At 55.2% G+C, this 26,380-nt stretch overlaps 1 protein-coding gene across 2 annotated transcripts in view; it reads right to left on the reverse strand.

Moving 5' to 3' along the window:
- Window positions 1-1,454: 1,454 nt before the first annotated feature.
- FAM107B (family with sequence similarity 107 member B) overlaps window positions 1,455-26,380 on the reverse strand; it is a 148,592-nt gene continuing 123,666 nt past the window's right edge. For both annotated transcript variants that reach the window (XM_056114656.1, XM_056114657.1), the window contains 3 exons: window positions 8,129-8,312; window positions 5,484-5,634; window positions 1,455-4,142 (listed from right to left, as the gene is read on the reverse strand). In XM_056114656.1, coding sequence (XP_055970631.1) covers window positions 4,026-4,142; window positions 5,484-5,634; window positions 8,129-8,312 — 452 coding nt within the window. In that variant the 3' untranslated portion in view covers window positions 1,455-4,025. The remainder of the gene's footprint in view (window positions 4,143-5,483; window positions 5,635-8,128; window positions 8,313-26,380) is intronic.

Genomic DNA, 26,380 nt, shown 5'->3' on the forward strand with positions numbered 1-26,380 from the left:
GCAGGCCTAATGGCTGAAGGCCACTGCTCTGCCCCGTGGCTTGTGGTTCTAACTGCTGGTCCCTGTGGGAAAGGTCGAAGGCCACGGCGCTAGGGAACAGAGCTGCAGACGGAGGGGGAAGCCAGAATATGCTCCTGTCTGGCATTGTGTTCATTGTGTTCATGGAAAAACATGATTTTCAGTAACTAAAGACAACCCCCCCCACCACCCCGTACATGCAAACGTGTGAGTATGCACTTCGGTGGGCATAAATGTCCTTCAGAAACTTGGGGCGCCAGGAGTGACACCTCTCCACTGACACCCCACCAACAAACATTCAGTAAAAACCTTGGTATTGACCAAGCTCCGGGATGCTAGGAGCTACGTGGGAAGACAGAGTAGAACAGCGCAGTGGCTAGGCAGACTGCATCTTCTCACCAGGAAAGGATTATTCTATTGTGAGGCTCGCACATAAAGACTCTGGAAACAAAACATGCATTTTTCATGACACTGATAAGCATAATCCTCGAAGTAGTTGCGAGATGACAGATTCTTCTATCTATTGCTACTATTGTAAGAAGCCAATAAACCTTCCCCGCAGTGATGCAGTGAAGTGAACTGAGCACCTCGAACAGTTCCCCTAGGATCTGACCACATTCCCTCCAAAATAAAGCCACTGGACTTGAGAGCCAAGGGGTCAGGCACTTGCCTTGCATGAGGCTATCCCAGTTCACTCCCTGGTACTGCGTAAGGTTCCCCCCCCCCCCCCCCCCGCAAGCACCACCATGAATGACCTGTGAGAACAGAGCTGGGAGTCAGCCCTGAGCACCACCAGTGTACCACCCCCAAAACAAAGAACACAGCTACTCCTCCCCAGCAATCCTGAGGCCCACTCACCTTCAAAGGCCAGCGCCTTCAAAATCTTGGCCTGTGCAAATCTTCACATCCCTGATCGCACCTGGTTATTTAGAAAGGATCCAAAGTGAGGAGCTGGGGGCTGAAGTTGAATAATTATTTGGGGGTGGAAAATCAAGGCCTACATGGAAGGAAATGTGAATTTCCAAAGTGTGTTAATGCAATGTGGGTGTGACGTTCCCAGCTGACCCAAGGGAACGTGAAGTTAGCTGAAGGTGTTAAGAAACTCCCAGCCACACTTCACACATGCGGTCAGTACTGGGTCATGAGCTGGAAAAAGGGTCCGCTCCCATCCCGGCCTTCTACTGTCTGCTCCCCCGGAACTTTGGGAAATGTGGTCTGGATCTGGACAACAGCCACAGGCAAGAGACGGTGTCTACGCACTGCCATCCATGGCTTTCTGGGTCTCATGTGACACGAGCTGCCAGTCCGGAAGTGCGGGTTAAGGACTGTAACCATCAGGATCCCCCAGAACAGCTTCTCACCCTCACAGAGAGTCCCCTGGCTCCCCCCGCCCCCCCCGCATACAGCCAACAGACCAGACAAATAACGACTCGTGATCCAAGTGTGTGGTGATTTTTATTAAGAATAACTTTGGTTCTAAGAATTCCATCCTCGATTCTGTAATACTTTCCATTAAAAACAATTATACAAGAGCAAATACAAAAAATATTAAATTATGAAAACAAATCCATTAAGGCTGCCTTTATATATATTATATACATTCGACCAAGTTCAGCTCTTTCGGCGTTGGAAAGATAAAGTCGACCGCTCTGGCTTAGGAAGCAACCCTACTGGTTGACCAGGACACAGGAGATACGGAACGATTGTAAGAAAACCACCGAGTGGGCCCTTTGGGTGGGAAAGTGGCTCAAAGCACTAAACTGGCCGGATGCTTGGGAGCTCAGGCGCCTGGGCTGGATGGAACAGAAGCGGATGGAGGGACTCCAGAAGCTCGGAGAGCTGAGCCAAGCGTCTCTAACGCATGAACCTGCTTAGCTCTAAGTCATCCCAACGCTATTTACAAGTCTACTTTCGACCAGACCTGGTTCTATTCACTGCAAAGAAGCCTGTAGCGGCGTGGGGGGAGGGGAGAAGGGGGGTCCGGCAGAAAAAGGCTTTCGTGATTTACTTTTTTTTTCCAAGAGAAGTTCTCAGTGGGCCGGAGGAAAAGAACCGGCCCTTCACAAGGAAGGTGTGGGCTCCTGGAAATTTCACCAAGTGGTCCAGTGGCTTAAGGATTCAGGGACGCGGGACCAAAGGAGCCAACATCCCGTGACAGGCAATGCTCGCCCTGCCTGAATCTTCCCTGCACAAGTCACAGCCATCAGCCCGTGTCCACGGAGAAAGAGTTTCAGACAATGAAGGATCAGAAGTGGGATGTGGGGGGCCCGGGGAGATGGCTCAGGGGGTCAGAGGGCAGAGTTTGCAAGCAGGAGCCTGGATTTGATCCCTTGGTCCCCCGAGCACTGCAGGGAGCAACCCCAGGCATCGAATCTGGAGTAACTCCCAAGCGTCGGCAGATGTGGCCCAAACGCCGCCTAACCCCGGTCACCATGCCGTCTCTCAGAAGCAAACCTGGACAGGACGGCGTTTGCTCTGCAGCATCACGGGTCAGGGGCAGTGGCTGCACTCCCTCGACTTTGTTATCTGCACATTGGGACTGAATGAGCCTAATGTCAGCTACAGACACGAAAGCGTCCCAGTGCTAGCCGCCAGCCCCCAGTGCTCAGGCCCCCGCACTTGAGAGCCCCTGTGGGGGCCAGGGACATGCATCAGGAATCACTGGCCGAACCATCTGTTTGTACAGAGAATGGGTTGTACCCCCAGACCATCCAGACTGCCCGTCACTGCAATTTAAATGGATGTTGCCTGCAGAATCTTGGTGCCAGCCCTAACCGGCGCTGGCTCGGGTAGGCTGTGAAGGGAGGTGCCGAGTGGCCTCTCCCCACCCCTGGCTTTCCTGAGACTCACTCATAGACACAGGGTGAGGAGGACAGGGAGAGGAAAAGCACAGTGTGCTCATTTCTCAGAATCCGCGGAGCCTGGAGTCTCATCACTATCCAGTCTCCCGCCAGGGGCCCCCAGAGGCTGGCCTCTGTTTGCTTCACATTAAAAACCCCAGAGAAGGAAGAAGGGAGGCTGGCGTGAAGACACTCGCCGGGCATGCGTGGCTGAGCCCAGGCCCGTGCTGACACCACACAGCCTCTCGGGCACCCCTGGGAGCAACTCCCCTGAGCACCCACATACTGCCAGGGGTGGTCTCGAAACTGCCCCCCACCCAAACCAGGAGCACCTGCTGGCCGGAAGCAGTGAGCTGCCAGTGTGCTGTGCTCTCAGGGGAAGCAAGAGCCCCAGAGCCTGCATCTTGCCACGGAAGCCGGGCCGCAGACAGATGGACGTGATTCCCCCGTGGCCTGGCTGGGCGGCTTTCAGACCTCAGCAGGAAATCTCCAAAAACCGCCACACATGGAGCCGGCGAAGCGCCCAGGGTCCAAAGCAGCGCAAAGGAGACCAAAGGAGGATGTTTGCCGACTTATGTTTATGAGCAGGAAAAGTTTCCAGATTTCTGACCCTTCCCACCCGCCCACTGCCGGGATGGGGGCCGGGGCCAGCGGTGAGCCCTGGTCACGCAGGGTGCTCATCTGAACATAGGCGAAAGCAGACGGAGACGAGAACATTTCAGCTGCCTGACCCGCGACCTGCAAGCTTTGGGAGCAGCGCATCCGTCGAGGGCACTTAAAGGCGATCTACTGGATTCCCCGACAGTGATGAGAGAAGCGATGAGGCCATCCTGGGGTCCCGAGGAAGAAACCGTGTTCAGCTGGACGCAGCCTGGGCGCGATAGCGAAGCCACTTTCAAACATGGATTCCGTGTTCTCCTCCTCCTCCTCCGTGACCGTGGCCTTGCTGTGGGCGCCCGTGAGCACAGGTGCGTTATCCGACGTCCGCGCTGGTTTATGTCCTTCATTTGGCGAATCGGAACTGTAACGGTCACAGGCGGCTGGTGCACCCAGAGTGGAGGAGAAGGGAACCGAATCCTCGTTAAAGTCACAGTGCTGGCCGGGCCGGGCTGGACGCGGGGCCCAGGACCAGCAGGCAGGAGGCCTGGGCAGCTTCCGGCCTCACACCTACGACTCCTGCGCTTGGGCCACTTCCTGGCCCGTCCTCCTGAGGTTGCCTTTGACCTTCACGAACTCGGGTGCATTTTCTTGCTCCTCTTGCAACTTCTGCTTCTCGAGTTCAAGCTAAATGAAATCCAGAAAGAGGGACATTACTTACCCTGTGAGTCACTTTCCCAAACCCTGTTCGTCTTTCCAAAGTCCCTCCTGACTTATTCTGGCAGTGGGAGCGGGAAGTTCCTCCTGGAGCCCACCCACACACGTCTCTCTGTCTCTGTTTCTCTGTCTCTCTCTCTCTCTCTCTCTCTCTCTCTCTCACACACACACACACACACACACACACGCACACGTGCCTGTGATCCTCTCTGTCTCTGTGCAAACTGGGGAGATGCTGAGAAATTCAGACATGGCAGCCAAGGGGAAAAGCTTGCCCTGAATTCTGTTTTCGCTTGTTTGCCGCTGGGCTAACCCAGCAGTGCTCAGGGAGCCAGCGGGGAGTGGACACTGAAAACTGTGCCCGGGCCCGCTCATGCCAGGTAAGTGCCCCATCTGCTGTCTGATCTCTTGGGTGCCATCCTGGAGTCTTGGTGAGATTCAGGGCCCAGTCCTGGCTGGGGCTGTGCCCCTGGAATCTCCTTGAGGGCCCCCTGAGAGCCCCTCTTTCCTTGAATGGCATTCAGCCCACTTGTGGACAAATTGGCCCTATGTTTTCCTTTCATGGCGGGGGGCCTATCTGGAAAATTCTGCCCCGTCCTACAGACCGAGATGGCGGCTGGGGTGAGGAGGCGGCCGAGAAGCAGAGTGTGACTGAATGCCTGGGGACGGTCCCTGGCACTGAGAAATATTTAAAAAAAAAAAAAAAGACAGGGCCAGAGCGATAGTACATTGGGGAGGGAGTTTGCCTTGCACACAGCTCACAGGGTTCCATCCCCAGCATCCCGTATGGTCCCCAAGAGCCCTGCCAGGACTTATTCCTGAGCACAGAGCCAGGAGTTAGCCCTCAGCACTGCCAGGTGTGACTCCTCCCCCCCCCCCCCCCGCCATAAAATACAAAAACAACAAAAAAAAGGCAACCTTCAAAATCAATCTGAGGGGGCCGGAGTGATAGCACAGCGGGTAGGGCGTTTGCCATGCACGCCGTCAACCTGGGTTCAATCCCCAGCATCCCATATGGTCCCCTGAGCACCACCAGGATTCCCTGAGTGCAGGGCCAGGAGTAACCCCTGAGCATTGCTGGGTGTGACCCAAAAAGCAAAAAAAAAAAAAAAAAAAAAAAAAAAAAAGAATCCGAGGAAGGCAAATGCTACCATTTTTGAGAGAAATCTGAAATACCCTCCTGTAAAGGCCGAGAGATGGTGGGGACAGCCAGGTGGGGGCGGGAAGCAGCCCCGTGGCACCACTCGCCGTGAGCCACAGAGACTCTGAGAGGGACCCGGCCAGGACCCAGCGCGCTCGCGCCCGGCCCACCTGCTCCAGCTTCTGCTGCCGCTTCAGCAGCTCGACCTCCAGGTCCGATTTCTTCTTCTGCGCCGCTTCCTCCTTCTGCTTCATGACTTGGTCCCGTTTTCGCTTTTCCATCACCTTCTGCAGTTCTGGCTTATTCTGCGGGGCAAGACCCCTGCAAAAAGAAACAAGCAAAGGGCTGTGTCTTTGGGGCCTGGGAGCCTAACGGAAGGACCAGCCACAGGGAAAGGGTCTTGGCAGGAGCAGGCCAGGCCTGCTGATGGGCACAGAAAAGCAGCTTGGCTTCGCTACCAGGGAAGCACCACTGAGCACAGGAACGACTGTCTCTGCTCCAAGTCCCTGTGTCCCACCACACCGCGTGGGGGAGGCAAGTTCAGGAGAGGGACTTCAGCGCTCTGTACTCAACTGCAAACCTCCTTCCCTCCCCGCCCTCCACGGGCAAATGCACCATCACTAAGGTCTTTGGGATGAGGCGGGAGCGGGGAAGCCCCTGCGATGGAGGCGCCCAGAGCAGCCCTCGCTGCGAGCCCGGCATGGGCCTCGCTGAGCTACTGTCACTCTTGGGCTGAGACGGGACTCGAGCACGGCAGAAAGATAAACGACCCAGAAAGAGAGAAGTCGGGGATGGCGCTGAGATGATAAATGTTCTGCACTTTGAATAAGTGAGAGTTGGAGCAACGTCGTGAATATTTCATCGGAGCCCACGGCTGAGCCTTTGGTGCGGAACGGACAAGCACTGCTGAGGAGTCTCTGGGCCGGGAGTGGGGGAAAGACACGGTAGGAGCTGCGGGTGACCCGACACAGCCATGGACAGATGCCATCACTGCATGGCAAGGGGCAAAGGGCACCGCCTCGCTTCCCGAGCCCGTCCTGTGGGCCTCTCTACGGTGACGCTGAACTCGGGCCAGGGAGGGGGGCCCGTCTGGGCCGCACCCACCCACTCCATCCCTGCATGCTCCTCCCACTCCCCAAACAGTGCTCGCTTGCCCCCTCTGCTCCTGCAGGCACACACGCCGCCCTGCTGCTGTTCCGGGGGGCATCAGGGGGGCTGCAGGGCTGCCTGCCCCCAACACGAGCATGTGAGATGTGCTCGCCAGGCAGCTGCCTGCTTCCTATCCCCAGTCTGCAGCTAAACTGCCCTCAAAGGGCTACGAGCAGCAGGCTCCAGGCCCAGAGAGCCACATGGCTATGTGTCCCTGCAGAGGCCGGGGCGAACATCTCCAACTGTAGGCCAGGGCCCCACCGGGGTTATGGGGGCGCAGCTCTACGTGGGGCAGCCCGATTCACTGGGACCGTCTGCTCCTCCACCCATTGCACAGACCCCTAAGCCCAGGCGCAGCGGACAAAGCTGCGCCTGCTGGTGGCGAGGATGGGAGTGCCACGGCTGCCCGGGGCCTGCTCTGGGGGTCATAACGCAAACATCCCTGCTGCCTGTATTTCTTCCCAGGTGCACGGCAACAGTTAATCACTGAGCTTCTCTGAGCAAAGGATGCCCCAAATGACCAACTATCAACCTCAGGAATGAGAAACTGCTGTGAGACTTACCAGGCTGAGAACGATTTCAGGGATGGATTTAGACAGTGAGGGTTCTAAACTTGCCCCCACCCCAAGTGCTCTTTGCGAAGACTGAGTCTTTCTAAGTTATACTGGAAACGTTCACATTTTTAAGAACTTATGAGAACTGTCTTTCAACTACAAAAGAGAGGAGGACTGCCTCTTGAAACCAACGGCCGGCACCGGGCGCACTCCCAGCCATCCTCTATGCTGACAAAAAACACGCAGTGACAGGGGACTGTCTCTTTTGGAGCTGAGCTGGCCGAGAGCTGGCCGAGAGCAGGGCAGACTTTGTTCCAGAACGAGTGCAGGTTTCCAAGTTGGAACAACTGCTCTGCCGGGCAGGGACTTGGCTTCAATCCTACGATCCCCAGAGAAAACCCACTCCTGGGACTCAGCACCGTGGGGCGCTCACTGAGCTGGAGGCTGCGTGTCTGTCTCTTCTCCCCAGCAAGCTTTTCTGACTTGTCCCTAGAAAAAACCACCGCTGACCCTGTTCCTTCCTTAATCAAGAGGCAAGGCAGGAGAAGCTGCGTGCCCAGGGAGCCTCTGCACCCCGTGAGTCGAAGGCAGGTGAGCACAGCAGCCGGGACAAAGCTGCAAGGCCGTGACGACGGGTAGAGGAGGAAAGCGCCTTCGTCCTGCCCCAGTGGACAGAACTTCTTTATTCTCCACGGCACAGACGGTGCTGAGAAGTGGTTTAACCAGGAAGATAGGAAGAGGCTGTTTCGCTGTTCTAAGAAAATCTAGGAACAGAAATGATGCCAGTAATAACTTTTGGTGCAACTTAAAAAGCAGAAACTCTAAGAAAGGGGATATCTGGACCTTTAGTTGAGCCCGAATGGTTCTCGAGTCTTCTCTCTGCTCAGGGCTGAGCAAGAAGCACTGCTGTGTGATTTCCACACTTTCCCACAGGCGAGAGGCTCTGAAGTGGGAAAGGAATGCATTTTCTCTTCTGCTTTTACCTTCTTCCAAATTGGCAGTTTGCGTCATTGGAGAAGGGGGCCAGGATCGTACAGGGGGTCCCTGCCGCCTGCCAGAGCTTGCAAATCTAAGGCATGGGGTAGGGGGCAGCTCACTCCGGAGATACTTACCTTTTCTGATTCATGAGCAGCTCTCGGTGGAGATCCTGGTGGTTCCGGGACATCTTGACAGGGTTGATCAGCTTCTGGGGCTGGATCAGCTCAGGGTTGTCATCGTCCAGGTAGTCGGGTTCCGCCATGATGTTTCTCGGGAGGAGATACGTGTCCTTGGGGTCAGGACTCTCTCGCGGGCTGTCTGCACGGGAAACGAGGCACATGTCAGGGGGCTTCTCTGGGGCCGCCTCGGGGGCCAGGAAGTCGGGGGGGGGAAGCAGGGCCATCTGCCCACCCAAACCCGGGGACCACTGTCACCCACGTGTCTGGAGACTCCTCAGCCCACACAGGGCCCACGGCCTGCAGCGCTTCCATGGACCTGCCAAACCCGCAGGCACTGGACATACACTGACCCACGACGCTGCTTCCTGCCAGAAGGTTCCAGAAGGCAGAGCCAACCCCTCACCTGGTGGGTCCCTCTCCCCAGAAGCCAGCCCTGGGCTCTGTCCTGCTCACAGCCCTCCCAGTCCTGAAGCGTCCTGAAACATCCCCACCTGGCAGGCCACACTTCCTGGCCCCTGCTCCAACCCGCCCCCACGTTTCTCCAGTGGACCCCCGCCTCTGCAGCGAGGGTCCTTCTTTCCAGCCTCCGTAGAGTCTCAGCGCACAAGCTGCCCCTGCCCGTGCCCAGCCTGGACTCCGTTGAGTGGGAGGAGAAGAGGTGGCTTCACGGGGACTCTCCCAGGTCCTCCTCTGCTCCCCTTTCTCCCTCCTGCATCAGCCAAGGTGAGACCCGGGGGTGCCCCGAGAAGGTCACACTGGAAGCACCCAGAGCCGCAGACTCCAATGGCCGTGGGCACATCTCAGGGTGCTGGTCCACCCTCCATCTCGGGGTGCTGGCCCTCACTCCAGCACGTCAAGATGCCTGGCAGCCCAGGCCCTGGTTCCATGTCCCCGAAAGATGAGCTTCCTTCCTGGCCCACCAATCATTCTGGGCCCGGCCCGGCTGGATCCACGCCTCCCGGGCTCACTGCAGGCTGCTCTGTGCCCAGCACGCGCTAGACCTGCCCTCAGAAGCAGTGCAGCCAACGGCCTGGGGCCAGCAGATGCCCAGCACAGAGCAGAGGCCAAGCATGGTTTCTGCCCTCAGCAGGAAGGTGGCGCAGCCTCTCGGATCTGTGTCTCCAAGACGGGTCCATCCCATGGGTTTCTGCCCCAAGAGCGCTCTGGCCGAGGGGGAGGGTGTGGGGGCTGAAAGGAAATGTAGTGGCTGGCTGGCTGGCTGGCTGGGTGGGTGGGTGGGGGTGGACCTCCAGCGTGGCACTGGGGAGCAGGTGAATGCTGGAAATGCATAAAAGAGGGGTACCCACGAGCTCTGAAGTGGAAACGCCTACTCGTTGGATTTCCACATCACACGCGATGATTTCCTGAATCCTAACCTGCCTCCTGGCCCGAAAGCAACACGGCTACCCTTGTGGTTAGTAGCAACCCCTGAGATCCTAGAATGAGCCCTAGTGCATTGCGTTGCGGTGACGACCCTCTGGGAACAGAAGCCCCCAGCATCCGCCCCACACCACCACCGCCCCCCCACCTGCTGCGGACAGTAAAGCGGGAGAACCAGAGTCAAATCCTCATCCGTGCTACGAAAGGGGAGCCGCGCCTCTCGCAAGGCCCCGATCTCCGTGCAGAGGACGGCTCCTGCTGTGGCAAAGGCGGCCAAGAATACGGAAATCACGCAGACTCCAAACTGTCCCGGGTCCCCTGCTTACAGGCCGTAGGTGTCACTGCATGGCCGGGGCTCACGTCTCCAAAGAGAGTGCGTGGAACAGACGACATCACACAGGATCGAACGGGAAGAGAAACGGCCTCAGTGACCCAGAGAGGAGGCGGCGGGAAGCTCCCCTCGGAGGGCGACAAACCTCGCGCTCGGGGACTCAGGCGGCCCATCTCTGCCGGCCACACTGCAGACTGCATCCCGTGTCCGCGCTAGAGACGGTCTGGAGACGCCTGTGCCAGCTACACCAGGCTGTTTCCCTCGGGTTAATCAATAGTCAAGTGCTCCCGCCCGCCCGCCTGCCCGCCCGCTGCCATAAAAGGATGTGATGTGACCCTAAACCTTCGTCTCCAGGACACGGCATCAAAACATCCCGCTCCAGGTCCGGGGAGGGGAGCCGGGGAAGGCCAGGGCTGGGAGCAGCCTGTGGCTGGCAGGTGTGGGTGAGAGGGCCCGGCCTAGCGGGCACTCCGGGGGGGGAGAGTCCTGAGCACCCTAAGAGAGGGAAAACAGGATTCTCTCGGGGTGGAACCAAGATGTTTTGCTGCCAGGAGATGAGGATTTATTTCCAGCTGGGCCTCTCCCGGTTTCTGGCCCCGGGGAAGAGAGAGCACAGGCCGGTCACTGCACCCAGTCTCTGCATCTGTCCCTGTGTCCTTTTGTACACCCTCTAAGAAAAGGGTCAACTGCTTGGCGCCCCCAGTGCCACCCGGCCCTGAGCAAATGCCCCTGTGGAGGAGGGCGTGCGGCCAGGTCCGGGGGACGGGCCCTGCTGGGGCAGAGGCCAGGACCGGGACTTTCCCCAGGCACTGAGCGGATGGGGCTCTGTGGGCGCGAGCCCTTCACACCGTCTGTCTGCGAGTGACAGAACTGGGCCGCACCGCTGATGTCACCCAGAACGGCCGGGGCGCGGAGGTGACACACCTGGCGACCGGAAGTGATGTGGTCTCTGGGGATGAGGGGACAGGCGGGAGGAAGGCTGGGCGGGGAGCAGGCGGGTCAGGTGAACGGGCACTTGCAGAGGCAGAGCTGGGGCAGGACGTATGGTGACGTGACCTGGAGCCGGTGTGTGGACATGCTGACTTGGAAGGGGCCCGCTGGGCAGCTAGGAGGTGACTCAGCCCGAGAGAGGGCGGGGGGGGGGGGGGCTGTGGCCTCATTCCCAGGCTGCACTTTTGCTCCCTGACCCGAAACAGCCTTCTGATGTTGCGTGTCCCCACGTGCACTCTGAAGACCCTCCTGGCTGGACCCTGCAGGGCAGAGGGGGGCTGCTCGTGTCCTGGGGTAGGAGCCGCCAGCAGAGGGCGTCCCTGGGCCGTCTGGAGGGGCAGGTGCTGAGCGCAAGAGAGGGAACACACAAAGCTCTAGAAGCAAGAGCGTTTGGGAAGTGCTGTCACTGTCACTGTCCTCCCGTTGTTCATCTATTTGCTCCAGTGGGCCCAGTAACGTCTCCATTGTGACAACTGTTATAGCACAGCGGTAGGGCGTTTGCCTTGCACACAGCCAACATGGCCGACCCGAGTTCGATTCCTCCGCCCCTCTCGGAGAGCCCGGCAAGCTACCGAGAGTATCTCGCCCACACGGCAGAGCCTGGCAAGCTCCCCGTGATGTATTCGATATGCCAAACACAGTAACAACTGGGAAGTAAAGCTAGAAGTTCTTCCAGAAAGGGGCATGCAGACACCCTCGCTGTCAGTCTGTCATTATCGAGTCCAAGAGGTGCAGAATCAAAAGTGTTGACCAAGCCACCATCCCCGACCTCAGCAGCCACTGTGAAGACACTTGTAAGGGCTGCGGGAGACGCCGGCCGGCCTGAGTGCCCACAGCGCTGGCCGGGTGGGAGCTTCTGTTGGCTGAACTCTATAGAGGCGACGCAGAATCTGGGACCCTCACACCGAGACCCACCACTCCAGACCTTAATTTCTTAACAGGAAGTTCACATTAAGGAACATGAGTTCATTCAGAGACCCACAGAGCTTTCCTCTGCCAATAAGCGTTCTCCTTCCTCTCAAAAGTGGCTTTCCCAGTCCTGGGTGCAACCCCCAAAGATCTCACATAATTTCTGCATCCCATTTACATGGCGGTGGGGGAGGGGCAGGGGAGGCACGTTGGCAGGGGTCTGGAGAAATCCATGCTGGCCCCTGACCCAATGTTACACCAAACAAAAAGCCAGAGGCCAAATGAAATGGTGCAAAGGCAACGAAAGGTGGCGGGCCACCATGTCACAAACCTCAAGTGGGCACTGAGAGAGGCTGGCAGGGTGCACACACACGGGACACACAACAAGCCTGCCAGCTGTCGGCCGTCAGGTGAGGGCTTTCTGGAAACTGGCAGCACGTGGGAGGGGACGGGGACTTCTGGGAAGATGGCGACATTCTGGCCCAGACCCAGCTTCTACTCACACAGTTGGTTCCTTCTAAAAATTCCTCAGTCGGTTTGGGGGGTTCCCTAGGAGAGGGAGGCGGGTACACCAGGGCTGGGTGCGGTGTTCGGTGGTGTCCAAGAAATCATAATTCGAAGTGCTGCAATCCACGGAAACTCCATTTTTCTGCTCATCTCTACATGACACACACATTCTAACGTGCCACGAAGATGCTGACACTGCAGAGGACTGGACACACTAGATAGCTAGGAAGTGACCAGCAGGCTGGCCGGTGGCTGCTGGGTGGTTCTGTCCATTGGCCAAGGTGGAGTGAGACATCATGGGACCAGCATCCACTTGAAGACTACCTGGCCTGGCTTCTGACCAGTTCTGGACGTTTGCACTGATTCCTGAACCCATGTCTTGCCAACCGCATGTGGGCATGCACAGCTGCCACTGCTGTTGTCATAAGCACCGGAAGGAGTAAGGAACCACTGGCCACACTCAGTGCCCACCAGCAAAAGCCAACAGAACCCCCCACCGCCAACGGCCCACACCAGCTCTGAGTCCGACAGAGTGTCAGGGTCAGCCATCAAGCACACAGGCTAATGCTGTGGAAGGGAGAATGCCCATCTCAGCTGATTCCTCTTTCCACTGAGGGGGTCCGGAGAGGGAGGGAGGGAGGACGAAACGGAGGAGCAGAGAGAAGCCTCGACAAACAAGGACAGAGCAGAGAGGCGCCAGCGCCCAGAGCTGGCCGGAGTCTCGTAGATCCTGACAGGTTTCTCCTCTCTGCTTATCTGCGTGATTCAAGGTGAGTTCACTCAGCTCTTTCATAAGCTGCTGAAAGAATTCTGAGCACAGGGCCATTGCACAATGAGGAGGCATGTCCAGAGACACACCATCTCCTAGTTCAGCCTGATAAAAGAATTCCTCTGGAAACATCAAGAAAGTCTTCATTCACGGCCGTCATTTATTAACCATCCCAGGTTCCTTGTGGGAGCTGAAGGAAGTCACTTGCGCGGAGGGCAATAAAGCCTCCGCCGAAACAGGAAAGGTCCTTTTAGGGCACGGATTGTGTGGCCAGGCCCGTCCAGGGCTGCGGATGCAGCAGCAAGGGACAGACGCGGAACCGCCCTGTCCTGGTGCCATGTGGCCAACCCGGCACCATGGCACATCCTGTTCTGGCCCCAACAGGTGAGGCCTATTCTCGACACTCTTCATTGCGTCACTGCCTGCCGTAACACGCCCAAGGACAGGCAGAAGGTGTGCTAGGCCCGCGTCTCAGGGCACCTGTCTCAGGGCGCCCTGGGCACCTGGATCCCATCGGCGTGTGGCCGGTGAAGCAACTCTGACAGTTAACTAGAGAACGTTTGGGCTGTGGGCCAAGGGGAGCAGCACGTCCATCCTGCACCTGAGCCCTCCTGCCTCCGGCCCCTGACTGACACAGCCCCAGAAACAAGGCCTGCAGCCTCGGCCAAGCCCTGGCCACAGCCACCCCCACAGCCCCCTCCCAAAGGAATGCTCTACACTGTCCAACAACACCGTGGACAACAACACCGAAAGCCAGAGCTGTTCTTTCGTTAAGGAAAAGGAAAGGCACTTCCGGAATAATCTGTCTTTATGATAAAAGTTGTGGCACTTTACATTAGCACGTGATAGGGACAAATGGAGACGTTACTGGCGCCCGCTCGAGCAAATCGACGACTAACGGGAAGTTAAGTGATTAAGTGATGATAAAAGTTTCGATACTCAAACTAACTTGGAAACATTTGAAGACGAAACAGAGAGAAGTGGAAAAACAAACCCCCAGCCCCCTCCCCAAAAAATGTCCTCGAGGTAGCCGAGGGGATCTTAGGTGGAACCCACAGCTTATGAGGCACCGACCAGTTTCTCCCCAGGCCCTTCCTAATACACACTCAGTCAGCTTCCTGAGAAAGTTCTAGAACGTGAGGTCACAGTCCGCACCTCCCCTCCAGGCAGGCTCCAGCATCCTGCGAGGAGGGTCTGCAGCCCTGGAAACACTGAGAAAGTGGCCACCACAGACACCGCTGTCTCCCTGACACCCCAACACGGGCCCAGGCGAAGCTCTGACACCACATGGAAGGGTCAGTCCAGGGGAAAACGGCGGCGCCCACACCGCCTCCAGCGCATTCGGCCAGGCCCGGCCTGAGGCAACACCATGGGGTCAGCGGTCAGCAGCGCTGTTCTCAGGCAAATGGCCCCAGCCCTCAGCCCTGGTTCCAACCTTCGTGGGCACCAGCCCCTTCCTCAACTTTAGACCTGTCCCCAGGGCTGCTGCTAACTGCCAGTCTACCTGAGCTGTGTACACCGTCTCCCTTCTGACAGAACCCTAGGGACCTGCCCTCCACCCTGAGGACAGAGCTGGAGACTCGGCATGAGGAACAGATGTGTGTGCTCTGAGCTGGCAGAGGATGCCCCCAAACGAGAGTCCCCTCCTTCACGCTCCCTGGTGCTCCTGGCACTGCCAGGCCGGATGGCATGTTGGCCGAAGGCAGGAAGTTCCTGCTCGCGCTGTGGCTACTCTCCTGCTCCCAGGAAGTGTTCAGCCCATCACTGACAGGCGGGCGGCCCGTTAACTCGCGCAAACCTCGGGCGAGAATGTCATCAGAGAACAGACTCATTCATACCTGCCCCAGCTCCCCGGCCTTCGAGCTGCCCAGGGGCTGGGGAGATGTCACGGGGCAAGGCCCAGCACGTGGCACCCCGATCCCACACCCCTTAGCCCAGAGCCAGGAGCAAACGCCCTGGATAGAGTTGGGTGTGTTCTCCCCAAAAGCAAATTAATGAAAAACTGTGCTCACCGTTTGCACGCCTCAAAGAGCCTTTAGCAGATGACTCCTGTGTTCTGAACTCTCTGGGTCCCCCCACAGCAGGGAGCAGTCTGGTGTCAGGGACCCTGAGCGGTCTGTGCCATGGTACCACAGTGGCACCCAGTGGCGGACGCTCGACCTCATCGGAGCTCACAGACGCCGCTTGGCCAGAGAAACGCTAAGCCGGTTCCCTGCTTCCCTACTTCCCAGTGACGCCTCTTCTGATAGCACTAAGAGAACCAGTGGGGGGGGGGGGGGGGAAGGGCGGGGGCATGGCACACACCTGGCCCTAATCTCAGGGACGGGCAGGGAGGGGACACATGTACAAGAACTAGAGTGCGGGGAACTGGCACAAGGAGAGGCCCAGGGTGACAGAGCACTGGGGAAAAAAACACATCTGTGGGGTGCTGGTGGGGTCCAGTGCGCAGGGGAGTGCAGCTGGACGCTGTGACTTCCCTGTCCCTGGACTGGACAGCCCCTGCTGCCTGCTGCCCCCAAAACTCTCACAAGCACATGGCCGACGGCCCCAGGATGATGGTTCGACTTTGAAAAACCTATAAAGCCAAGTTGAAGGGAGCCATAAAGAATCTCACTGCCTTGTCTCAGGAAGTCAGGATGGACGGCGTGGAGAGCCCGGGCAGCTCTGCATTCTGTGGGTCTGTCCTTGTGGATTTTCAGCTCTTGGGGTGCAGATGTGATGATGGTGGGGTTCCCTCACCAGAGTGGCACTCAGTACCTCTGGGCGAACACCTGAGGCCATCCTGGAGGGCACGGAGGCTGGCATGAGCCCCGTGATGCCAGTCCTGCCCCAGAACTATGCGGTCTACACTATCGGCTATGAACCGGTTGCTCTGGGATCTTCTCCTCCCTCCCTCCTTCCCTCCTTCCTGCGAAGTATGCACACAGCCCCTCTTACATTCACTTTATGGTCCTGGAGACACTCAAATTTCCAGCACACAAAATTCTGGCCAGCAACTGGGCACGTGTAGTCCCATTCAATAGTCTGGGAGGAAGCAGCAGGACACTGAGCAAGAGGATGGGCAGCTGGACAGCCCAGTGCAGCCCATTCACTCCAGACCGGAGGGCAGACGACAGACAAGCAGATGGACAATGGCCAAGGGTCACAGAAAAGACTCCCTGCTGGACTGGTTTTTAAAGCCCTCCGGCCATCCTGTCTCCAAGAGTGGAACAAGAGTCCCATGAGACCCCACAGTGGTCCTCAGCCATGTGCTCCCCAGGACACTCTTCTCCAAAACTCTCCGGGACCAGAATTTCAGGGGAACTTGAGGGCGGCCGGGCTCCCGCAAACACCCCCACCTGCGCCCCTCTCTCGGGGGGAGGGGGGTGACCTGGCACTTCCAGGGCAGGAAGGCACCTCTGTGCAACCTCCAAGTCAGGAGCTGGAGGTGAGACCTCACAGGGCTCCCCAAACCCCACGGGGGGACCCCAATAGTGGGAGGGGGTGGAGAGAAAGAAAGAGCGAGACAGTTTTCCTCTGCAGGGGCAGAGGGTATGGCCTGAAAGATCTAGAAAGCTATGGCTGCGCAGAGCCTGTGAGTTCAAAGATCTAGAAAGATCTAGAAAGACTAGAGGAGTGGGTGTGGTCCCTGGGAGGGGAAGGGCAGCTGACCGTAGACAATGGTATTAGGGCACCCCTGGCGAGCTCCCGCCTCATTGGCCACAACCGTGTCACCTGACTACCAGGGCTGCAAGGGCCTCTGGGAAAGCAGAAAAATGCAGTGCGCCAGAGACGACTCTCTGTCTCTGTCTCTCTCTGTGTCTCTGTCATGCACACACACACACACACACACACACACACACACACACACACACCCCAGACTTGTTCTGACCACGGACCCCCTTGACATCCATTTGCCCCAGCCCTACACCAACATGAGAGTGGCTTCACGTGGGGCCTCTGGGGGTCTGGGGTTTCACGGAATTGTGAGATGACAGACAGTCCTTATTAGCGAGACCCTGAGAGAAACGTCTTGCTGAACCCCTTCCCCACCCCAGCCTCCCCCCTTCCTGGTGTTTAGGCTGCCAGAGCTGAGACACTCAATTGCTCTGTTTTCAAACCCCCCGTCCCCAGCCCCCACCTGCCAGGGGCCCCTCGGGGTGGTCACTCAGCTAGACTCCCCTCAGCTCCGGGCTGAATGGAGAACTGCAGTGGGGCACTTTGTGAGCTGGGCTTGGTCCTCGGCTCCTCAGCATCTATAATGACGGCTGCAGGCAGCAACAAAGAAGGGAGGCTTTCTAATGGAAACCCTCTAGCCTGCGCGCCTTTCCCGCTGCCGCTGCCGCACAAAACCTCCCTTCTTAAAGCCAGGGGGGTTGGGCAACCCTCCAAACGTAAACACATTCGCAGTGGGTGTGAGCTCCGGAACCCGGGAGGCAAGGCCCGTGCTCCGACTTTCCTGGCTGGCACCCTGCTCTCATTCAGCTGCCTTGGGACGCCAGACACCAGAGCCGTCCCATTTTCCCACGGGCTGTCTTGCAGCACGGTGGGGAACACGAAAACAAGGCACCCAGGAGGCTGTTTACTCAACCATCAACAGGCTTTAGGTCACCCCCCACACCCCCGGCTCACGGGCACACCCAGAGGAAACTCTGCCAATGGCCAGACCCAGACCGTGCCCCGCCATGGGCGGAGGCCCCCAGCGGACTCAGAAAAGCAAACCCGCCTTTCTGCTTATCCGATGGGAAGGGGCCCCCCTGTCGTGGAAAAGACGCAAGATTTCAACAATCCCCCTATTTCTGGCTTTAAAAGAGGCCCTGGAGAGATCATCTTTTCATTTTAGTGATGAGAAACAGACATCCTTCATCATCCAGATCCCAGAGAAGCGCAGTGATTTCATTCATCGTCATCCCAACAGGATGCTTTTGAGGTTAATTTATGACAACTGCCGTAATCTCCTATTTACTTTGTAGCTCCCATCCGCTGTGTAAATTTTCATGCTCTCTTCATTCTGTCTCAAGGCTGGAACAGCAAACCCTTCCTCTTCCTCTGCAAGCCAGAACTCACGACTACTTCGAACGCTGTCTGTGGCACCCAGGCCCAGGTGGCCACGGGGAGAGGTAAGCTTTTTGTCCTCACAAGCAATGTTGAGGAATTATGGGTTGATTCCATTAAATGAAAAAAAAAATGTCAACACAATCGTAAAGAAAATGTGTGCTTTACTTGTAGTTGCTTATAAAGCAAATCATCCACTGCTTCCAGAAGAACGATTAGAAAAATAATTCTAATAATCACTCTGGCATGTCTAACACCTTCGTTACTACCCAACGGTTCTAGAATCGAATGATGTGTCCTAGTCTTGCCACATCATCGAGTGACTGAATCAGAGCAGCAGGGCGATCAGCAAGCTTAGATCTGCTCCACCTGTCACGGGCTCTTGGGACATGGAGAACTTTGGTTCTCTCCCCAGGTTACCCAAGACCGAAATGTTTTCATTTCTTATGTTGTAACACAATTCATTACTCTCAAGAACCGGCATCCATGAAAGCTCCACCAGCACTAACCAGCACAGCAGATCCTCAGATAATGACCTTAGTAACATCAGCATGAGAGAGAACAACTTTCACAAATTCTCATTCATCTAAGGTTTGATCATTCCATTTGCTTCTGTGTCATAACAAACAACAGGAAGTACACTTATCTTTGCCTGCCACGAGGCACCTTGGGATGGTGAGTGGGCAACTAGAGACATTGGTGGAGAAAAGGGCACGATGGAGGTGGCATTGGTGTTGGGACATTAATTCCTGAAACAACTGTGCCGTGAAATTGGTAAATCACGATCATGATCATCCTGTTGTTCGTCGATTTTCTCGAGCAGGCACCAGTAACGTCTCCTTCTTCCTAGCCCTGAGATTTTAAAAGAGCCATTTCAATGCTCTTCCTGGATTAGGAGAATGAGACCCATCATTGTTATTGGTAAATCATAGTGTTGTAATAAAAAAAAAATTTTTTTAAATCGGCACCCAGAAACCTCCCATCCTCCATATCATCTTTCTTTTAGAAGAATCCTCCACATCACCTCCATCCGTATCTAAAATCTTTTAGAGTTTGTGTCCGAATGTTCAGGAGTTTTAAGAGTTACCTGTCGGGGGGTGGGGTGCGCAGCTGGACTGATTGTACAGAGGGTAGGCATTTGCCTTGTATGCAGCTAACCAGGGTTCAATCTTCATGTACCAGCAGGAGTGATCCCTGAGCACAGAGCAAGAGTATGCCACGAGACAGGTGTGGCCCAGAGAGAGAGAGAGAGAGAGAGAGAGAGAGAGAGAGAGAGAGAGAGAGAGAGAGAGAGAGAGAGAGTTTACCTGTTTTCAAATTCACACAAATAGGAATTATGGGCTGATTTCATTAAATGAAAAGACCAATGTCAGTGCAATCATAAAGAAAATGTGTGCTTTACTTGCAGCTGCTTATAAAGGAAATCATTCACTGCTTCCAAAAGAGCGATTAGAAAATAATTCCCTAGCAAGAAACTACAGTGGTGTATCTCAGTAGCTTACTACTTCCCTTTTGATTTTTTTTAAGCTAAATCTGAGAAGCTTAGCTTGATTGGAAAGTTTTATGTACTTAAAAGCACTAAGTGTTTACAGTAAAACGCTGTCCAAAGGCCCGAGAAATTGGGAGAGCTGTATAAAAAGTTTCTCAAGGTAATTCAAAGGATACAATCTGGAAATAAATTCTCTGTTCTTTGATTTGCAAGCTTACAAATGTCCAGTCAAGTAAGATTCCTTCTATTAGGGTGTACAAGTTGCCAAACAATGTAAACTCAGATTCAGAGGATGAAACCTATAGACATGATGATATATAAACCCCATTTCTATACTTAAAGACAGCATACTTTATTTTCTTAAACACATCAGCCAATCTTCAGAACTGAAGTCATAAACTGTATAAAAGGTATTTGAACTGTGGGTGTGTGGGGGGGGGGGCAGGGGGGCGGAAACAAGCATCACTCCTAAGTTTCACCAAGTCTGACAGTGATGATGAACGTTCCCAGACTCTGGGATCAGGCCCTTCAGCTCCGAACACTGTCAGGCTTGCTCTGAAGTTGAGAAATGTACTCAACGAACTCTGATCAATGGTTTTCAAATGTTCTCACCAGAACCTTCTCCAACCCAGAGACCCTACACACACGCACGCTAAAATTAGCTCTAGTCACAGCTCCCAGAAGCAAGCTGGGCCGCTCCTGTGATGTGCATGCTGCCATTTTCATTGTCTCCTGTTTTTGCAATGCCCCTGTGCCTGCTAGATTGATTTCACAACCCCACTAATGGATACAGCTTGCAAACTCCTGCCCCGAATTCATTTAAACTTGCCACAGTCACTTGGCCGCGGCGCCAAGACAGGGCCTGCACCTGAGACCTTCCCCCAGAAGTGGAAAATGCCAATCCCCATCTTCCCTTCCAAGCGGGAAACACTTAAAAACCACGAGCTTTTCAAAGTCTGATCCAGGCTAAATGGTGCTGGCAGACGAAAGCCATCTTCTCTGCGAACTATTCTAAGTCTGTTAAATAACAGAGTCATTCTGAGTGTGAACAAGTAAAAGACAGAACGAGAACTAGGGTTAATTACCTTGGCCCAGAGTTAAAACGTCTTTTTCCCCTCCTGCTACGGGTAGTAGGGGTCAGAGGTGATGGAGAGAACTCCCCACCCCCACCTCTGCCCATTCAAATTGCTTTTTTGGTCACACTCAGCTATGCACAGGGCTTACTCCTGGTTCTGCGGTCAGGAATTACCCCTGGCGGGGACCATATGGGATGCCGGGGATCGAACCCAGGTTGGTCGCGGTCAAGGCAAATGCCCTACCCACTGTGCTATCACTCCAGCCCCTCAAACTGCTTTTCAAAATGATTTCAATCATTTATCTATCTGCAATGAAAAGGATACCAATACAGAAAGTGAAAAAACTAGAGGTGATGCAATTTAAAAAAAAAATGGATATTTTTAAGCAGAGCAAATTCCAGGCATTTCAGAGTGACATACGCAGCACGAGGTGTGCCAGGCAGAGCCAGGGCCAGAGACCACCGAACTCCATTTCAGGGAAAACGGGGCAGGAAATAGCGAGTGAGGCCAAAAGTGGGTGCCTGGAGCTACACCCATGCGTGCTCAGGGGCTCCCGCCTGTCAGAGGGATAGCAAGGTGCTCTGGATTGAGCCCGGGTCTCCCTGTTTAAGGCCTGTGCTTCCTCCCTGGGCAGAGCTGTCAGGCCAGGCCAGCCCCGAGCCTTGAGGTCAGCAGCTGAGGATCTCAAACCCAGCTCTGGCAGGAGTGAGCCTGGTGATCCCCGCTCAAGAAGGAAAACCGGTTCATATCCTGGCAACCTATTCCCCCATGGACGGGCACCGGGGTATGCTGGATTGAATTCCTCAGGTCCCAGAGGCCCCCAAACTTCCTCTGTAGCACTGTCCTCCCATTGTTCATCGATTTGCTCGAGCGGGCACCAATAACATCTCCATTGTGAGACTTGTTGTTACTGTTGTTGGCATATCGAATACGCCATGGGGAGTTTACCAGCACACTCTGCTGTGCGGGTGGGATACTCTCGGTAGCTTGCCGGGCTCTCCGAGAGGGACGGAGGAATCAAACCCGTGTCGGCCGCGTGCAAGGCAAACGCCCTACCCTCTGTGCTATCACTCCAGCCCCAAACTTCCCCTAGTTCAGAAAATGCATCCTGGGAGGGTTAGAGTGAAGACCCAGGTGGAGACCAGGTTACCCACTGTGGCCTGGCCGGGGAGGGTGCCCAAGCTCAGGGACCCAGATACCAGCTGTCACCAGCACAGGTCACGCGGCTGGGCAGGCTTCACCTGTTAGCCAGATGCTTAGTGCCCTCCCTCCCCGCCCGTCTCATCAAGAGAGGGGGCCTGTGTGAGTAACCTGCCCATGTTTACAGTGGCAGGGAGGGGGCACCAGGCAGGCCAGGGCTGCCCAATCAGTGCCAGGCAGGAAATCACAGAGAGCAGAACAGAGGGGCACTGGAACAATTCTTAGGAAACTTAGTCACCACAGAGGATCGTTAGCCCAAGGCAGGCCGGGCGGTGGCTGCAGGAGAGAGAGAGAGAGGGGTTGTGGCTTGGGGAATTTGGCAAAAATCAGAGCAGCTGGGCCTCAACTATGCCAGGCATGCCGCTGGAGGCAAGAACCGTCTCACTGTGCCAGGCTGGGTGCAGGGAACAGGAAGCACCGGCACCGAGGAGCTAATGAGCGTGACAAGACTTTTCCAAACCGGGTCCTGACCCCTTCTTCTCCCTCTCACTGGCTACAAATGCCCCTGCCCTTCCTCTTGCTGCTGAAACAAGTGGGCACCGTGGCGGGCTGGCGCATGGTGAGAAGCTAAAGACACCAGCCAAGTTCACTTAATCAGTTAACCAAGCACTGAAGGACACAGGGACAAGGTCCCCTAGTCACTAACCCAGCGCGTTTTCGAAGCCAATACAGAGGGACTGTGTGAGCAGGCGCGCCCCTGGGTGAGAGGTGTCGGCCAGAAATGGAGGCAGTGAACCGGAACCATCAGCCAGGCCCGTCGAGATCTTGAACTTGTCTGACATTGCACATTCGTTACCAAGTGGTATGAAAACCACCTTCCAACAATCACGAGGTCTGCCAAAGTGAAGGGGAATGCCAACCTGTGAGCGTGACACTCGGTGAAAGCAACCACAGGCCTAAATGACATCGACTGAACTTATGAATGTTCAAGGAAACAGGAAACTGACATTTATAAAGGCATTCAGAATCTGAAGCAATACAGTGCTATTTTTTTTTTCAGGGGGGTGGTGGAGGGAGAGGAGGAATGATGATGAAATTAAGTACCAGATATTGAACAATAATATCCAATAGGAGCCGATTTGCGAATGTGACTGTTACTTTAATTCAATTAAGTGACGGCGACATTGAGAACTCAGAAATCATTGGTAATGCTCCCACGGGCATTATAACTGAACGCCTGATTAGAAAACACAGCCAAAGTCGCCCAGGCCAACATTTCCTTTCTGCCTTTAATCCAGCTTTTATTTTGCCTCATTCTTATTTCATAAAACAACTTCTGTTTCCACCCCATTACGTACCGCGTGGGTTTAAGATGGTTCATTGCAGAGATAAAAAGGGTCTCTTCAGTGACTTGGAACAACTGAGCCTTATTTATTTCCTCATTACTGAGCATTTCCTATTCATTTCACTGGACGGCGTGACCTTGGCAAAACCTTCGACCCTGCAAGCCTGGGCATGTGGGGCCTTGGAAAGTGACCACACGAACTCTTTGGCGCGTTTCCTGCCCACACCAGGAGATCAAAGCTTCTCACAAGTCACCACGACACTTGCAACTAGATTTACTACTTCCTGGGTGACACTTGTGGGTGTCAGGGCCCCCGCTGGCCTATTCCTGGGGGGGAGGAGTTGGTTCCTGGCGGTATCAGGAAACACACATGCAGAAACACACACACAGAAACATACACTCAGTGCAGGGGATTGAACCTAAGCCTCCGGCATGCACGCGCGCACACACACAAGAACTAAAGTGTGCAACTCCCCCAGCAAGCACCACAATCCGCCACAATCACAACGGCAGCAACACAGGAAAAGGAAGGGCAGCATGAAAGAAAAAAAACTGCAAAGAGCTATATAATATATATGCATATATTTTAATATATATAAACATATATATATATTGCTTTTTTTGGGTCACACTCAGCGATGCTCTGGGGTTATTCCTGCACTCAGGAATCACTCCTGGGGCCCTACGGGATGCTGGGGAATCCCACTCGGGTCGGCCACCTGCAAAGCAAACGCCCTCCCTGCTGTATTGCCCCGGCCTCAACAAAGAGCTATATTTTTAAAAATAAATTTTTTTCAACACAGTTCACTAGTCTCAGGCAAAATACATTTCTTTGCTTCCTATTTCTCCCTACTAAATGCCAGCCCTGGTGAATCTGTGCACTACTGCAGTGGGGTAGATTAAAAGGGAACTTTTAAAAACTGTGAGACACTTGTCCTCGAGACTGCCTCATCAAGGGGGTGGACCCCAGTAATCCACAGACATGAACCCCTCCTTCTCCACACAAACTCCTGGCTTACTGCTGATGCTGCTGTGGTATCCCATTCGAGCTCCGGAAACCAGCTTGGGGGCGACCGACAATCACTCCGGTTCACAAGTACCCCTGGGCCAGGCAGGCATCAGCTCGCCCAAGGTCAGGTCAAGGCCAGGTCACGGTCAGCTGGCTGCTAGGGCCAGAGTCTGCACCCTGTGCAGAGGGTGGGTTAGAAGAGCCGGGCACTTCCCCTCATCACTGTACCTTTCCTCTCGCTCGGGCAGCCCCTGGCCAGGGGGAAAGAGAAAAACAGGAAGAGCTGTCTCTTCCTGTTTGGGAGCCAAGCAAATTCTCTTTTTAAGCACTTTTAGAACAAAAGACTTAAATTCACCTCTTGCCCCACTCAATGCTGTGCGGGTAATCCCCCCACCCCCATTCCCCAAGCCTCCCCCCCGGGGGCTGAGCTGGCCCAGATGCACCTTCAAGCTTTGGCATTCTGGAAGCTCACTGGCACCACTGGGCCACTGGGGTGAGCTGGGGGGCACGGGCACGCAGGGGCGGGCAACACAGACAACACACAGCACACCTTTCCCTCCTCCTGTCCCTACAGTTACCTTCAGTCTCCTGAAGCCAAGGGGGAAACTGGCACGGTGTATTATTCCACCCTGAAGTGTGAAAGTAAACAAGGACTTGACCTCCACGGGTTAAGCTTTTAACAGGCCATCGCTATCAGTCAGGGAAGTGGCACCGATTATTACACCGAAACTGGACAGAAAGTCCAAGAAACGTCCAGGACACGCATTAAACAGATAAGGCCAACAGGCAAGCGCTTGCCTGCTCTCAGTTTCCTTTCTGTTTTGGGGGAACCGACATCTGGTAGGGCTCAGAGGACTAAATGAGGGCGCAAAACCAGGTCAGTGGGTGCAGCACCAGCACCCTACTTACCACACTCTCCAATCCCAAATCCCCTTCTCACTACACACCCTTCCTCTGTTTCTGAGTTTGGAGCCTACATGAGTCTGGGGGGAGGCAGTCAGGGGGTGGGGAAGGGTGCTGGGCGGGGAGGGGTGACCTGCGTCTGGAGCCGAGACCACCTATACCTTCTCTGTGGCTCAGTTTTCAGAAACACTTCCACACCATAATAACATGTTCTTCCGGTATAATAAAAATGTGCTGGAAGAGCTTGAATGCTTATTAACTGCCAAAAGCCAAATGGGAAAAAGCAGCTGAGCAGTGGGGGGTCTTCCACTCGGAGCGGTACACAAACACACAGAGACACACACAGAAACAAACACGGAGAAACACGCAGAGACACACACTGAGAAACACACAGAGAAACACACATACAGAGAAACACACACACACAGAGAAACACACATGCAGAAACACACACACACAGAAACACACAGAGAGAGAAGCATACACAGAAACAAACACAGAGAAACACACAAATAACAGATACACACAGAAACATACCCAGAGAAACATACAAATAACAGAAACACACACGCACAGAAACACACACATATACTCACACAGAGAGAAACACATTCATACAGAGAAAAATACAAAAACACACTGAGAAACACTGAAACACACACGAACAAACATACACAGAGAGAAACACACAAAGAAACACACATACACACACAACATACAGAAACACACAGGCATCCTGGGACAGGCTGAGGACATGCTTTGTTCCCCAGTACTGCCGGGTACTCAGAGCACTAAGCCAGGAAGAGCCCACTGAGCACTGACAGGTTTGGGTGACCCCAAAACCAACCCCCTGCCCCCCCCCACACACAGTGCCCAGCTGCAGCAGAACAGCACACCCCCACGAGCAGACGAGCAGACTGGGACTGGTCACTTCAACAACCTGCGACTCCTTTCTGCAACACCCAGGGGGGCACCAGCCCAGCCCCCAACCCTCCTGCACCCCCACTGGCGGCCATTGCTGGCCGTCCCCAGGCCCTTCCCTGGTGGAGACCAGAGCAGAACAGCTGCGTGCCGGGAGAGCTGGCCAGAGCCGGTGAGCCCTGGGCAGGAACTCAGAGATGTGGCCTGGGGCTCAGAGCCGGGCTGCTCCTACAGTGGGCAGCCAGCAGCCTCCTGTGACCCCCTTCCTGGGGCAGAGTGGGAACAGAGGTGCGGAGGAGACCAGCACGGGTATTCCGGCTGTTCGACCAAAGGTGCCAAAGACACAGAAGGGGTCAGGAAACTGAGATCTAGGGGGGAGAGGCAGGACCCCCGGTTGATGGGTA

This window comes from Sorex fumeus, unplaced genomic scaffold, assembly GCF_029834395.1.
Source record: "Sorex fumeus unplaced genomic scaffold, SorFum_2.1 ptg000026l, whole genome shotgun sequence".
NCBI classification, from domain to species: Eukaryota; Metazoa; Chordata; class Mammalia; order Eulipotyphla; family Soricidae; genus Sorex; species Sorex fumeus.